Genomic DNA, 15,476 nt, shown 5'->3' with positions numbered 1-15,476 from the left:
ACTCACCCCTGTGATCGTCATTACCCCCAGTATGTAACCGTAAGGATTACTATCCCCCCTCCCAGCTCGAAAAAAAAAGACAAGCATTGAAATCGTACGAGATGAGGTGATACCGTCCCTGTCAGCCTGTCAGCACGCATACCTACCTAGGCAGGTAGGTAGCTTAGGCTATACATATGCATACGCTGTACGGGAGGCTTAATTACGCAGTTTCCTAGAATGTGGATGATCTGCATTCTGCAGTAACTGACTCAGTTCCGGCACTGCTGACCCGACTGCTGGCACCGCGGAGATCCTCCACAGATTCCGCCGCAGATTGGACGGAGCTATCGCTGTCTCGGAGTACGATCGCTCCGGCTCCGTATGGTTCTAGACTGTAGGCTATTGCAGTAGCTTTCGGCGTTTTTCCCGGCATAATGGAAGTTTGCCGGTGGGGTAGTAGATAGTAAGACAATTATGTTTCTGAGTCCTAGGCATTTTGTGTGAACGCCGAGCTACCCACAAGAGTGGTAATCTAGAAAGTCCAAATGAGGAGATCATGTGGTAAAACTCCCCTCCCAAAGCCAAGAAACCCCAAAACGTGTGGATGTATATCGATCTCAGCAATCTCAACGCGTCTCCATAGTGATATGCGGCACAAAATCGGCCCCGAGTCGGCCCCCGACAGCTGACGTAGATGGCAAGCGCATGTATGAGGCACTTTCCAAGACATTAGACACGATCCACATTCCACCCTACTGGGTCACGAGAGGAGATCAGTGCGCCAGCGCAGTGTCGAGGTTAGTAGCTACCAACCATGTGGCCGAAGTTCCGGAGAAAGAGAAGAGAAGAAGGTCAGAGCTTTTCGGGGGCCGATAAAATTGTGGGGGCTGGTTTCATGACTCTGGAAAAGGGTTGAGATGCGACGAGTATTACTCTCTACGGACTTCGGAATATACCACTGCGTAGAACGTGGCGCAGGCTAATCCTGCAAGGAGCTTTGGCGCTGAGAGTGACGTCGTAATTGTCTTGGAGGAGGAGGGCCTTACTGCGTAGTCTATCAGCCACCCGCCGGCCCGGTCCTTGTCCGTCGGACCCCAACGGATCCGTGGTTGATATCAATGAAGGGGAGCCCCGTGGCGTGTTTGGGAGAGTGACACTGCAGGTAACGGGCTCGGATGATTTTCTCTTGGGCTTGCTTGGCAGGTATGCACATGGTATACAGAAGTATACGGGGTACTGCATGGGCGTATCTCAATGGCTCTTAAACTCCGAGAACGATCCCACCATTCCTTCTCATTCTAGATATCTCGACAGGGGTAACAATCCATTTTAATCTAAGAGCCCATAATTACTCGTATCTCTCTCGCTTATTAACATAAAATAAAAATTAAATAATAACCCTGTGTGGATCCGGCCTAACGCCACAAAAAAATACGCGGTATATGACGCTTACCATGTCTAAACTCAAACTCCTTCCAACTTGGCAATTTAATTTAATTCAGCATCCCCCATGCAGAGGCCAAGCAACGAAATATAGGAAGGTCGACTTTGTATGGACTCCGTCCCCGAGCTCCACTGTAATCCCGGGGATAGAGTAGAACCCGATCCCTCGGGGTCTCTGCTTATCGGACGTTGACCGAACATGCCACTGCCACGCTTCGTGGAATCCTGGAGGACCGGGGTTGGTCTGTGCCAAGTTATGCTGGGCTTGGGTCCTTGGCATGGTGATGAGAACATGAAGATACATGATACTAAGTGGTGATCTGGGATTCTGTTTCTATATGTCGAAACGTAATACAGACCGAAGGGTTACCGCCATGTAGTTAAGGTCGGGTAATGATTATGGGAGGATGAATCAGACCGGAATGCTTGCGGACAGGCTGGAGCATAGTAGCAGTTGGTAGCCTATTCACAATACAAGGTCATGGTTCAGTGCGGGAAATCCTTGCGGGGTTGAATTCAGAGTAACAAACTATCCAAAATATATATTCGATCTAACTCTAGCTTTAAACAAACCCAACATTCACAATATGTCCACATCTATCTGACTAAAACATCGGAGTTCGCGGCGTCACAACAGACTGCACCTTAATCTTCAACCACTCCCTAATAGCGCCCCGATCCAGCTTGCCCGACACAGTGCGAGGCAGTTGCTCGACCGTTAACCAAATAGTAGGAGCCCGTTCAGCCGGCAGCCGAGACCTGGCATGATCGCGAATCCGATCAAGCTGTTCATTCGCAAGATCCTTCTCACTATCCGGTAAGTCCTGCAGCACTGCACTCCGCGGAAACCGCACATCAGCTAGACAAACGACCGCAACCAGCTGCGTGCGACCGGCAGAGATCTTCGCGGAGGTGACGAGCTCTCGAACGAGAGGACACGTTGACAGGATACTCTCTATTTCTTCTAGCTGGACCTTTTGTCCGCCCAGCTTGACTTGGTTGTCTTGTCGCCCGACAAAGGAGATGCTTCCGTCGGGGTTGTATTTGGCGAGGTCACCGGTGCGACAGAAGCGGGTTGCGTTTCGCGGGAAGGACGAGGCCCAGAGAGGTGGTGAGATGAAGGAGGCGGATGTTTTGGGCTCGTCGTTTATAAAGCCCCGGGCGACAGAAGGCGATTCGATCCAGAGCTCGCCGACGTCGCCGATTGGAGTGAGCTCGTTGGTATTGCCGGGCTTCACGATCCAGATGGCGCAGCCGACTGGAGTGCCGATGCTTTCTGGATATTCTGAGTTAGGTGTAATCTCTGCGACGGTGCTGAGGAAAGATGCTTCGCATAGCCCCCAGCTGTTGAAAAAGCGAACTGCGTCGCCCCAAGTCTTCGCGGCTTCAATAGCGATGGGCTCCCCAAGAGAGACCAGTGATTGTAAGCTAGATATGTGATTGGGCGATAAAGTTCGAATCACTCCCGGAGGTAGAAACGCCCAATTGACTTTGCTAGACTGAATGAAGCCAGAAAGATTCGATGCGCTTGCCGCTTCGGACGGTATGCAAAGACATCCACCTGAAAAGAGAGCCGCGAGCATCTCACCAATGCTAGTGTTTGATACAGGAGCGGCATATTGGAGCACCTGACACTCTGGCTGTAAATCAAATCTTTCGACAAGCGAGGTCAATGATGAAACCAAGTTGCGGTGCTCGAGCATTACTGCTTTCGGCGCCGACACGCTGCTGCCACTGGTGAAAGTGATGTAAGCAAGATCTTCTGGAGAAACCATGCTCTTGAAAAGAGTCTCAGTGTCTGGAAGTGCCGCAATAGATTCTTGACTGACAACAATCACGTCAGGGGCCAGATTAGCCGAATTCGCGTATTCGGCAGACGAAGTCAAGACAATATTTGCGTTCGTGGTCGAGACAATAGAAGCTCTGTGGTCATACAGTGCGTATTTGTCAATGGGAACGCAGACTCCGCCCGTCTTCAAGACACTGAGGACAGCGACGATGGCCCACAGCGACTTTTCAAAAATAAGTGCAACTGACTTGCCAGTTGAAACACCCCTCCTCTGTAAGTCGAAAGCAAGACGATCGGAAAGTTCATCCAGTTCGCCATAGCACAAACTTCCATCACTTGCTTCCACTGCCACATCCTCTGGGTGAGCGCGAGCTTGGGCGCTAAAGACGTCGTGTACACATTTTTCGATCGGCTCAGGGATATTCGTGTTCCATTCAAGGATCTCTGCACGGTCGTGTGAATTTAATAATTGCAGTTGGCCCAATTTGGTGTGCAAAGGAACCTCCGTAAGCAGTTGCAACGTGTGTTCGAATTGGTTCAAAACCCGGTCCAACTGCCGCTCGTCGAGAACATCGGGATCGTTCCTCGGTTCAACTAGAATCCCATCATCGTAAAGACTGCACACCAGTTCAAGACTGAACGATCCCTGTGGCCACAGCAGCCGCTCGAACTGAACATCTGTTGCCTCCGTGGCAATAGGTAGCGGGGGGCGAATGTTCAATAAGGCGTGAAATCCCGAAGCGATATGAGCTGCGTCGCTGAGGGAACCAATACTCTTGATGCCATATTGCAGAGTATGATGCGTCTGTAGTTGTCGCAGAGTTGTAGCGCGATCTTTAATGAGCTTTTCCACGGTCAGATTCCGAGGTAAGTTAACCTGAACCGGGACTTCTGCCAGAGTCGGCCCCAGGGCGTTTTCGAGACCGTTCAGAGTAGATGAACGGCCTGACAAGACGAGACCAAACGCAACATTTTCGCTTCCCGTGTAGACACCAGTCGTCAAAGCCCAAGCTGCCGCGACAAAGGAAGATAGATGGGAAGGAGACACTCCCTCGCCGATCCCTTTCAATGCGATCTTTCGCGTCCCAATCTGTTTCGCGTGGGGAGCATATCCCGGGCTAACTGTCGGAAACAGAGCTGGAACACCCTTGAATCGCGGGCCCCAGAAGGTCTGCGCCGCGGACTCATCGATACTCGAGATATGCGCCACAAAATCCTTAAAAGGGGGGCGTTCCTTCGGCGCTTGTCCATGATACGCGCCTACCACATCTTCTTGGAAAAAGGTAGTCACGGACCAGTAATCCATTACGGCGTGGTGGATCGTGGCCACGAACTTCCTGTCAATGAGGCTCGATCGGAAAAGAGGTACTCCAAGACCTAATTTATACGAGTCTTCATCGTTCAGATAGTCATCAAGGGTCCCAGACAGGGTTTGCGTGGTGTGTTCTTCATCTGTAATGACCTGCACAATTCCCAGGCATGAGTCGACGAAGCGAGTGCGTAAGATAGGATTGGCTGCGGCCACCTGTGTTAGAGCTTTGCAGAACCGATCGATGTCGGCATCGGGCCCGAAAGAAAGGGCTAGCTGAAAGACCTCGGCTCTCACAATTAGACGGCTTTGGAGAGGGCTGGGTGAATAGATATCTTCAATCTGCGTTTCGGACACATTGCAAGCTCTAGCAATCTCCGTTATTGTGTCGCCGTCGACCTCGGCCTTCGACATCACTCTAGGAGCTCCCATTTCCCCAGAAGAACAAGTTCAAAAAGCCAAATTAAAGCTATAACGACCAGAACTGCATTAAGCGCCCCAATGGCAATGAGAGGTGAGGATAGGAGTGATTGATAAATGATGTCTGACGTAGTCGCTTGGTCGGAATAGCAAGACAAGATACTGGAAAGCAAAATAAAGCCTCACAACCTATGAGCTGCCACTTTGTAGTCAACGGCCAAGACCTATCGTCCTTCGCGCAAAGATTGCATAGCTTAAAATGTCCCCAACACATGACCCATATATAGCGAGAGCCCTGCATGTTTGACATTTGCTTATCCCTCCTGTCAGCGCATAAACCCAGGCCCGGTCGACCAGGTTAGCGGGATAGGAGGCCACATCCTGGGAATTCTTGTGCTGTGTTGCTTCACATCTGCGTTTTAACTGGTTGGGAGTCTTGTCACGAAGCCGGGGATCCACAAAGTCGGGGCCGAGTTGGATCCTCTGGATAGACTTGGAAGAAATACAGATAGTAGCAGAACCCTGGCCAGCTGAATGTAAGAAAGTGAGAGGATACACATCATTCCCGGCGGTGTAATTTATGTTTCACCCGGTCACGTACACAACAACTCGGCGAAACTTTCAATACCACACGTCCCTCTGGTTATTTCCACGGCGAAACCAGTCAGGTGACCCTCACGTGTCGGTTTGCTCTTCCAGACAAAAAGGGATTAGCGCCGTTGCGATAAGATTGCTCCTGCGGGGTCTTTTTCTCCCAACTTTCGATCAATCCTCCGAAGTCCAGACGGGCATTTTGTCACCTTCTGAGGCGCGCTCACTTGGTATATCCTCATGGACAACCTCGAAGACAGATGCGCATCCCTGCGCGCCCAAATTGCCGCAACGGAAACCCAGCTCGCGGGGTTAAAACGCGACCTCGAGAATGCGGAGCAGGCGGCCTCGAAAACCACGACGCAAGAGGCCGACGACATTCGCGACTCGGCAACTGAGAGTGATTGCAATGAGAAAAGAAGGTGGCCACTTTTTGATGAAGAGTATCGGCGCTATGGAAGGCAGATGATTGTTCCACAATTGGGATTGCAAGGTTCGTTGAGATCAAAATTATGGCATGAGTCATTCGCTAATAGTGCCGATCAATAATACAGGCCAATTGAAACTGCGCGCAGCTAAAGTACTGCTTGTGGGCGCTGGAGGGCTTGGGTGTCCGGCTGCTTTGTATCTGGCCGGCGCGGGCGTGGGCACCATAGGTCTTGTCGATGGCGATACGGTTGACACGTCCAATCTGCACCGTCAGGTCTTGCACCGGAGCAACAATGTGGGCAAGTTGAAGGTGGATAGTGCCATTGAGTACCTGCGCGAGTGAGTTCATGTTTTCATGAGCACCGTTTGAAGAAAGAGGATAAGCTGACTGGTTGTGTGTTTAGATTGAACCCCCACCCTACATACATCCCTCACCGAGCGCATCTCTCCCCTCAAGAAGCACCAGCCATTTTTGAGAAGTATGATTTGATTCTTGATTGCACCGATAATCCGGTAACCCGCTATTTGATTTCCGACACCGCCGTCCTTCTGGGGAAACCGCTGGTTTCGGCTTCGGCACTGCGCACCGAGGGTCAACTTATGGTGCTGAACAACCCTCCTCGACCGGTTGGTGATAAGACTGGTGGCCCTTGCTACCGATGTGTCTTTCCACGACCACCCCCGGCCAACAGTATTCTGAGTTGCGCAGATGGGGGAATTCTTGGTCCTGTGGTCGGCACGATGGGTGTACTCCAAGCGCTGGAGGCGATCAAGGTGATTACCTCACCAGTCGACGAAGCAAAGCCGCCGTCGCTGCTTATATTCTCGGCATATTCAACACCTCAGTTCCGATCTATCAAGCTGAGATCGCGTCGACCAAACTGTGCCGTTTGTTCTTCTGAAGCAACCGTCACTCTTGACTCTGTCACGTCGGGATCTACCGATTATGTCTTCTTCTGCGGGACCGTGAGCCCAGAATCTCTGCTGTCTCCAGAGGAACGGATCTCGCCATTGGAATACCAAACTTTATATCCACAAGTAGCACAGACACCCGAGCCGGGGAATGAGGCCACTATCATCGACGTCCGCGAAAAGGTCCAGTATGATATCTGCAGTCTGGAGAAGAGTGTCAACGTCCCTATCTCGACCATCTTATCCGGAACAGCCACGACCAGTCCCGATGGTAATGAGCCGTCATCTCGCCCATCTTGGCTTCCCGAGACTATCGTCCCTGACTCCACAAATCCCATTTACGTGGTCTGCCGTCTAGGCAACGACTCCCAGGTTGCAGTCAAAAAGCTGAAGGAGTTGGGACTGGATCGCAGCGGCGAACGCAAGATTGCCGATATCCGAGGGGGGTTCCGCGCCTGGCGTGAACAGGTCGACCCGGAATGGCCTGAGTATTGAACGAGAAAAGAACGATGAAACGAGAGCACGACCTGATGCATCCGCGTATATTAATCATAAAACCGTACATAGAATCCGCATTAGTTAGAGAGCAAGCAAGCCACATCACGGCTTCGTATCGACCGGCGCCTTATCCAGCCAAGCCCATTCAATCAACACGCGACCCAGATCCATATCGGCGAGGCGTTTGAACGCAGCGGAAGAAACATCGAGGTCGGTCGAATCGCATCCAACACCTATCAGGGCAAACAATTAGCACCAACTCCAAATTCCTTTCTTACTTCCCCTCAATGAAAGTAAGACGCATAACCCAGGAAAGAAAACATACACCGATCCACAACCATCACATCTACACTGCTTTCTCCCCTTTTCACCCTCAACTTCAATCCGCACAGCGGATTGGCATTCGGATTCGAGCCCGTTGACGCCGCATCGAACAGCTTATGCGAGACCGCGCAGATCAAGTCGGAGCTAGAGCTGGTGATACCGCAGGACCCCAGCGCCGGGTCGTAGTAGGTCAGGTCGCCTTTGTAAGGGCCGCCGTGGGAGGTGGGGAGGGGGAGGTTTGCATGTCTAACATTCATGTATATCACGTTAGTATTAATTCGATCCGAAGTAGATATGTTGCATCAATTCAATCCAATTGGACCATCGCATAGCTAGATAGCAGACGTGTTGGATGAAACTCACCCACTCCCCCTCCTCGTCAACCCCACTGCCAATCCAATTATCAGAGCAATCAGCGCCAACGACCCGAAGACGGCAATGAAAATGAAGGTCCGTTTGCGCTGCGACAGCGCGGACCACCGCTGGAGCCCGTTCTGCCACCATTGCGGGCCTGAGGAGCCGGGGCCCGCTGGTGGAGGCGGAGGCGGAGGCGGAGCGGTCGCGTTCACATTGTCCTCTTCGTCCTTGGCGATGGGGAGGGGTTTGCGTTTGGGCACGTCCATCGGGGTGGTCATTTATGTGTGAGAATCAAAATTGAGGTGAGGATTAAAATGGAATGGATGGGAGTGTTCATGATCGACGAATTGATTAGGATTGCGATTCATGGTGAATGGATAGGGGTAGTCGTAGTCCAGGGCGCTGTCACTAGACAATTTAGGTGTAACTCGCGGGTTTTTGAGAGCCGCCCTGATTGGCCTGAGGCCGTTGCTTGCCGGATGGCGGCCTGAGGCTGTTGGTCCTGCCGAGGATTGCCTCAGGCTTGCAACAGGGGCTCGTGATCTCCAGAGTACTTCACCGCCTTATTGACCGCTAAATACTGCCCTTGGCAGGGTCTTTCTGTTTTCGGTCGTGTCGTGATAGAACTTGTTGTAGACATTTTGGAACTCTGCATCGTAGTGCATGTCCTGAGCTATTTTGCGTCTTGTTTCTCAATGCAGTTGTCTCTGTTCTACTTTGAATTGTTTTCCTGGTGTCAGACATTCTAATACCTTGGGCACTGACCTCTCCCTTATATATAATGGTTAGTATTTATTGATAATAAAATATGATACAATGAATCTCAACGACATCCAGAAACATTACTTTATTCGAGATTAACCTACGGAGGATTTTGTGTCAAACAGGTCGCGGATCCCTTACAGACATCCCAAAATATGTACGGAGAAAGCCGATAGAACTGGACGCTCTGCGCGAGATGAGTGCTTCACCAATTCCCAAAGAGAATATCTCATCGCGAGTCCAGCTGCCTATCAAGCACGCGCATCCCGGTCCCAGGACGAGTGAAAGGCCGACTCCGACCGCTCCAATAATCCACGCCGACAGTGTGGATGCTTTGTTACCTCTGAACCCGCGACTGGCCGCGAATGCGCTCCGAAACTCCAAAAGAACAACCACCAGGACTGTGGAGTACCCCGCAACCTGGTCCCAAAGGAGAAAGCCACGCACCCCATCTCCTGGCGTCAAGGCTTGTGGCCCGGGGCCTACCGGAGGGAGGAAGATGGAGCCGGGGCTGAGCTCCTTGACGTAAAGCCCAATGGTTGAGGTGGCCGGGTGGGAGCCGTCAATTGTCTCCCACCAGAACAGCACGAGCATGCCGAGAATGTAGTCCACGGGCGATCGAAGTCCGGTGAAGGTTCTGCGTAGAGCAAAGCGAGTGCCAGGGAGAATATTGGGGTTGGGACTATCCAGCGCCTCGGATATCAGCGCCGTGGACCGTCCGCCCCGGTGCGACCATGGGTGCCCAAGAACCCGATGACACCGAGTGCGCATAATCCAGCTTTGGAATTGAGGAAGTAATTCATTATGTCTTTGCACAGAGTTATAAGGTGGTTGCAGAAGAGAAGGGGTTTTCTCGGTGGGTGAGTTCTTTGTTGACCCTGCGTCCAACTAAACTGGAAATGGAGTCAACAAACGGAACCCTTGCAACTTGGGCTAATGCCGTCAGCGTAGATCCCGACTTGGGTGATTGCGATCCATGGCATGTAGCCCTTTCAATTGGGCAATAAGTTTGTGTCCAGACGAGGGGAAATGCAGCTTTTTGGCCCCCTCTCACCCAGCAGACCATGCCTGGTGAGGGAGGGTCGGCTGAGAAAGGCCGTGGTCATTCCCCGGGTGGACTGCATTCCAGTCGAGAGTGAGACGATCAGGTTGCGATCTTCGCAATAAATACACTCCCAGGCCATGATATTCCCCGTCGATATGGCCCTTCTGCATTATCCGCTTCTAGAAGCCCACCGACCCTTTCCATAGAGTCGAACCAACTGCCCACCATGATCGCTCCAGTCGGTAGCACAACGCTCGCAATCACGGCTACAATGACCTTCCTAGCCAGTGTCTTTGTGCTTCTGCGATTCCTTGCGCGGCGTAAGACCTCGGTTCAGCTGGACGACTGGATCTGTTTGGCATCTCTGACCGTCGCATATGGCTTCCTCGTCGCCACCGCGTTGATGGTCACGATAGGCCAGGCAGGCCACGATCAAAGTTCGTATGACCGACACACGAGGCAAGTATCCATCCAGGTGCGATTCTCCCTTGCTCGTGGGTTGTCCTGCACCCCTTGTCTGATCCGCGATTCCAGTCATATCTGGCCACCGACATCCTAGCGACATCATGCCTCTCCCTCACCAAGCTGTCTATCCTGCTATCCTACCGACGCATATTTGTAGTTAAGCCCGCATTCCGCCGAGCCACCTGGGTGATAGGAGGCCTTGTGTTTGCGTACTTCGTTTCCGCCAACTGCGTTGTGATCTTCCCATCCAAGCCGGTAGAGGACGAGTCACACACACGTCACAGTTATAATGCGGTCTGGGTCGCATTCTGCTCTCTCAACTTAGCCTTAGATATTACTGTCCTTTGCCTGCCACAATCGATTGTCTGGAGGTTGAAGATGACTCGCCAGCGCAAAATACAGCTCTCTCTTGTCTTCCTCCTGGGTGCTTTGTGAGTCGCTATCTGGAAATTTGACAGAATCGCCGTTGCCAGGTCATTCACTAACACCGGGAAACTCGGACTCCTAGCGTTTGCGTGGCGAGTATTGTCCGCATCTATTTTGTCTCTGAGCTCGACATGGACAATCTGACCTGTACTGCCCCCCACAACTACTCTCTACACGGGCTTCTTTCGCTAACATCAGCTTCCATAGACTCCCTTCTCTCAGTCGCCAATTGGAATGCGATCGAAATGACGACGGGAATTATCTGCTCCTGCTTGCCCATGATGCCCTCCTTTTTCAATGGTCTATTCCACCGAGAAGAAATCAAGACGTACGCCACGGCCGTCAGCGATCAAAACAGCGACGCTTATCGCCGCGCACGGGCCCAAAAACTGGACGCGGCCGAGTGTTCATCCATGGAAGTTCAGCTTATAGACCGGAATGCTTCCAGGGCGTCGGAACCGTAGGCTGGAAGGCCCCTGTCGGTGTCGTGCTTCATAGAGATATTGATGGGCCTTTTGATTCCTCTTTCAGCGGTCAGGCGTTTTTTCTTTTTCTTTTCCTTTTCTTTTTCTATTTTCTCATTCATTCTCCACATACTTTGTTTGATCCGTCTAAATCACTGCGTCGATTTGCAGGTTGGTAGTCTCCTGACGTACCATTCGGGATGACCCCCCAGTTTGCTTAGTCTACCGAGACTCTGCATTCGTATAGAAACTTCGCGTCTCCCTACAAGGAGGGAGAGCCTCGCAGTTCGCAAACCAACAAAAATAACAATCTCACGGATTTTAACTGCCATCTGTCAGATTCTGAATTTGTGAACTCTGTTACCATCATGGAGGCCGCAGATGCCCCCCACCCCTTGCTTCCAAACATTCACATCCCTACCAGACATGTCGCAGGGAGGAGCTATCGTTTCCTAACTCTGTCTAGTTGATGCATTAGCAGTGCGACGGCAGAGTACTCCGGAATATGTCTTACACCCCCTCTTTCAATCCTTGATTTGCTTCGTTCTGTATGGCATCGCTTTCTCTGTGATGCCATAGAGTAACCCTCCACTTTCCGCTCTGCCTACGACTGACTCACTGAGAGACGTATCGTCTGTGATCCAACATAACGACACAAAAGAGACATATTATTATTGCTATCAAAATTTGCTCATCCAATCAACTGTTGTTGGTATGTGTTGCGGATAGCTCTCCCCTTCCCCTTCCAACAACCCCATAGCGATGATTACTGGGAGGAAGCATGTAATATAGCCAATTTAGAGCCCCAGTACTGTAAAGCCGTTGAATATTCGACTTATTTCCCTCTTTTGGCGTCCTCATTATCAATAGCCTTGCTCGTCCGTGCGAGAACAGGGCAAGCACTGCAGGAAAGACAGTAACGAATTGCAACACCAATATACACCGACATGCAAGAAAAGAAAAAGGAGAGAGCTAACATGGGTATCCCGGAGATGTTACAAAGCCCCACTAAAACTGGAAAATGGAGTCGAAAAGACGCAAGGGGCCAGCCTCTGTCTTACTGGGAGTAGGTAGACCAATATCGAGACTCGAGAGCCAGCATGACCATTCAGCCGTGGCTGGCGGACAAGAGCAAAGCGGGGTGAGAAATGCATGAATTTTGGAAAAGGCACTGATAAATCGTCATGGGCTGGAGTCGTCGGGTTAGATCTCACTGCATAGAGTTCAGCTTGTGTGTTATTTCTGCATGGTTAGTTAGCCGCTTACGTCGGAGTAGAGGGGACGAGGTAGCATTGCATAAGATTGGCATACTTACACTGGCACACTCTCCTCATCGGAGTGTACGGTGCAGCGATAGCCTTACGGAATGAGAGAGGTAGGCAAAACTCTGGAAGTTGTACGGTCCAGATGTTGGGTGCACTTCATTAGTCTAGGTCTGGAATTTTAGTGGTTATTACTAGAAGCATTACTGAATTAACAGTATCAAGCCCTCAATTAAATTAAATAACCCGATTAAGCTCCCCTCATCATCCACTAGTACCTGCTATTAACCTGTAACCAGATGCCTGTAAATATCAACGTCCATGATTAAGTAAAAACCCGTAGTCCCATCCATACCAACGCAAGGAGATTAAATTAAACCCAATCACAACCCGCAACCCTGGTGGTCATCCTGTCCCTCCTCCTCATCCTCCTCATCAATCACATCACTCAACTGGCCCTTCGGCTCAACCACCCTCTTCAAAGTCTTCCTCACCAACGTCTTCTGCTCAAAGGCGTACGCCATCCCAATCAACACCGTCTCACTCCACTGCTTTCCCAAGAAACTGATCCCGAATGGGATACCCGGCGCAATATACACCATGTCGCCGCGACTGTTATACTCGATCGGCGAGGAGTCTGGAAACGCACCCATCGGGACGGTGATGACCGGCGCACCGACCATGGCCGGGACACCGGCTGCGACGCCCGTAGGCAGGATGATGGCGTCGAGGTTGTGGCGGGACAGAGCGCCCAGCAGGCCGCCTTCGCCGCCGTAGTAGAGGCTTTTCTGATACATGGCCCAGAACTCCGGCGAGGTGCTTGAGAGACCGGTGGCAATGGCGATGTCCCAGATTTGGGTGTCGCGGGAGGGGTATTCTTCGAGAGGTTCCTGCTGGGTGAAGGTGCGGATGTCGGAGATGTTGTGCAGGTTGTGTGGGTTGGCCGTCAGGTTGGTGGCGAGGTACTTTGGGATGCTGGAGATGAAGTCAATCGCTAGCACTGCTTGCGTGGTTGTTTGGTCTGCTATGTATTGCTCGTAAGCCGTGAAGTTGGCGTCGTGGACGATTGTGGCGCCGGCTTGGGCCATCACCGATACGGCAGCGTTGAAGGCCGTAGCCATGGGAGTGAAGTTTCCGGTTAAGGTGCTCAGGACGTTTTCGGGGATGCCGATTCGTTTTCCTTGGAGGCCGGAGAGCTGGCATGCTGCGGCATAATCGGGAGGGGAGGAACCGTAGGGTGAGGCCTGGGTATAATTGTCGTAGGGGTCTGACCCAGCCATGGCCTGTAGTAGCAGCGCGGCGTCTTTCACGGTCCTCGCCATGGGCCCGACGGTGTCTTGACGGGGGCTGACGGGGATGACCAGATGGCGAGAGGTCAGTCCAACAGTGGGTTTGATGCCCACGATATTGTTCACCTCACTCGGGAAAAGGATACTCCCGCTGGTCTGAAATGGTCAGCTTGCATGCCCTCTCACTTTCAAGCACAGAGGCAGGCTAGAACCAATAACTTACCTCCGTTCCCAGCGCCGCAAAAGCCAATCCCAGATCCGTAGCCACGGCACTCCCACTCGAACTCCCGTTGGGATCCTGGTTGAGGTAATAAGCACCGTATGTCTGACCGCCGCGCGCATTCCATCCATTGGACGAGTTCATCGACCGGATATTTGCCCACTCCGAGAGGCTAGTCTTCCCAAGAATAACCAGTCCTTGCTCGCGGAGTCGAGCCACGACGGTGGAATCGTCATCCACTTTGGCTCCTACAAGTGCGTACGAGCCAGCTGAACAGATAACACATTAGTCTACTGTAAGTGGATCGATAAGAATGTGTTCGGGTCGCAAACATACCAGCCGTCTGCATCTCATCGCCTGTACCGATGTTATCTTTGACGAGAACCGGCAGGCCGTGAAGCGGTCTATACGCAGCCAACAATATCAGCCTTGATTCCATCGAAAGGAAAGTAGAGAGACTTACCCACGCAGATTTCCCATCTCCCTCTCCTGATCCAATTGCTCGGCGATGTCTAGAGCATCGGGGTTCAATTCCAGGATTGTATGGACAGTGGAGTTCACGTCATCAATGCGATGAATATATGCCTATATCTTGTCAGCACACTCAAGGATTATATAAACTTTGTACAACACTAACAGAACAAAGACATCGTGAAAAGAAGAAAAGGTAGTAACTTACATTCACCAGATCCACACTCGTAAAACACTCATTCTCCAAACCAGTATGGAGCTCATCAAAAGTCGCGTCAATCAGATTAGGAAGAGGACAATCCCTCTTCCTGCTGGCGGTAGCTTCATGTCCAATGACAATGGTACCAGCGTACAATGCAAGGGCAAGAAGCCGGAGATGGCGAATCATGGTGAAAGGGCGCACGTAAAGGAAGCAACAATAATTGGAAGCTCAGGAGGGTATGGTTGAATATAATCCACAATGCGAGAAGGGTGGATGATTAAATATGTCGGTGAAGCAGCATGAAGGAGAAGTCAGTGACACCGGTCTCGATCCAAATCTCACCTGCAGCTCCCTGCAAAGCCTCAAGTTTCAATGTTTGGTAACTGGCAGATGTCTTAGTATTGTTCGATCGATTGGGAAGGTGCCCTGCTGCCTTAATCTCATGTCGCCTGCCGTCGACAGCGGGTTCAAGCCTTTCTGTTGGCTGAGATGGTCGGTAAACGTAAGTGGGTGTGAATAGGAGAGGTATATGTGAGGCTATTAAGAGCTGGAAATGATGATGATTAGTTAGATGGAATGGGAAATGGATCTGACCTCGTACAAGACACGTAGTGCCACAGCTCTAATCTCCACTTGGAGACTTTTTCCCGCGTTGTGAAACAGTGATCCAAAAACCGTTGGGCTTATATGTGCATATCATATCATACTATATCGTATCGCATCTAGTAACCTCTAATCCATCTAACTGGCATCTAACCCAAATCTTGGAAGGAAAATGTCATGATACAATCACTGTGACTTCAACATACACCGTTC

At 51.3% G+C, this 15,476-nt stretch overlaps 6 protein-coding genes across 6 annotated transcripts; 2 read left to right on the top strand and 4 right to left on the bottom strand.

The window, feature by feature from the left end:
* Positions 1 to 608: 608 nt before the first annotated feature.
* On the bottom strand, positions 609 to 4,937 carry P170DRAFT_509708 (putative aminoadipate-semialdehyde dehydrogenase; the record flags this gene model as incomplete). Its single annotated transcript, XM_024854701.1, has 2 exons — positions 609 to 734; positions 2,070 to 4,937. 2 exons carry the CDS (start codon positions 4,935 to 4,937, stop codon positions 609 to 611), a joined length of 2,994 nt encoding a protein of 997 aa, XP_024704365.1.
* A 682-nt stretch (positions 4,938 to 5,619) lies between these two features.
* Positions 5,620 to 7,565, top strand: P170DRAFT_464609 (HesA/MoeB/ThiF family protein). The gene is made up of 3 exons (XM_024852265.1): positions 5,620 to 6,027; positions 6,089 to 6,302; positions 6,368 to 7,565. Exons 1-3 carry the CDS (start codon positions 5,775 to 5,777, stop codon positions 7,368 to 7,370), a joined length of 1,470 nt encoding a protein of 489 aa, XP_024704364.1. The 5' UTR covers positions 5,620 to 5,774; the 3' UTR covers positions 7,371 to 7,565.
* Positions 7,027 to 8,445, bottom strand: P170DRAFT_383648 (RlpA-like double-psi beta-barrel domain-containing protein). Its single transcript, XM_024845648.1, has 3 exons — positions 8,061 to 8,445; positions 7,699 to 7,943; positions 7,027 to 7,606 (listed from the first exon to the last, which is right to left on the bottom strand). The coding sequence occupies exons 1-3, from the start codon at positions 8,330 to 8,332 to the stop codon at positions 7,476 to 7,478; spliced, it is 648 nt and encodes a 215-aa protein (XP_024704363.1). The 5' UTR covers positions 8,333 to 8,445; the 3' UTR covers positions 7,027 to 7,475.
* A 488-nt stretch (positions 8,446 to 8,933) lies between these two features.
* P170DRAFT_475386 (uncharacterized protein) lies at positions 8,934 to 9,587 on the bottom strand (the record flags this gene model as incomplete). The annotated part of the gene is made up of 1 exon (XM_024853252.1): positions 8,934 to 9,587. One exon carries the CDS (start codon positions 9,585 to 9,587, stop codon positions 8,934 to 8,936), a length of 654 nt encoding a protein of 217 aa, XP_024704362.1.
* A 527-nt stretch (positions 9,588 to 10,114) lies between these two features.
* Positions 10,115 to 11,042, top strand: P170DRAFT_323256 (uncharacterized protein; the record flags this gene model as incomplete). The annotated part of the gene is made up of 4 exons (XM_024843329.1): positions 10,115 to 10,336; positions 10,396 to 10,757; positions 10,835 to 10,899; positions 10,960 to 11,042. Coding segments are annotated over 4 exons (732 nt in total), but the record flags the coding sequence as incomplete, so codon positions are not given.
* A 1,819-nt stretch (positions 11,043 to 12,861) lies between these two features.
* On the bottom strand, positions 12,862 to 14,846 carry P170DRAFT_475384 (putative amidase; the record flags this gene model as incomplete). The annotated part of the gene is made up of 5 exons (XM_024853251.1): positions 12,862 to 13,923; positions 13,991 to 14,256; positions 14,324 to 14,391; positions 14,451 to 14,572; positions 14,667 to 14,846. The coding sequence occupies 5 exons, from the start codon at positions 14,844 to 14,846 to the stop codon at positions 12,862 to 12,864; spliced, it is 1,698 nt and encodes a 565-aa protein (XP_024704360.1).
* Between the last annotated feature and the right edge of the window lie 630 nt (positions 14,847 to 15,476).

Source organism: Aspergillus steynii, assembly GCF_002849105.1.
Source record: "Aspergillus steynii IBT 23096 chromosome Unknown P170scaffold_4, whole genome shotgun sequence".
Taxonomy (NCBI): domain Eukaryota; kingdom Fungi; phylum Ascomycota; class Eurotiomycetes; order Eurotiales; family Aspergillaceae; genus Aspergillus; species Aspergillus steynii.
The sequence above is the reverse complement of the archived record's forward strand: the minus strand, read 5'-3'. Positions and strand labels throughout refer to the sequence as shown.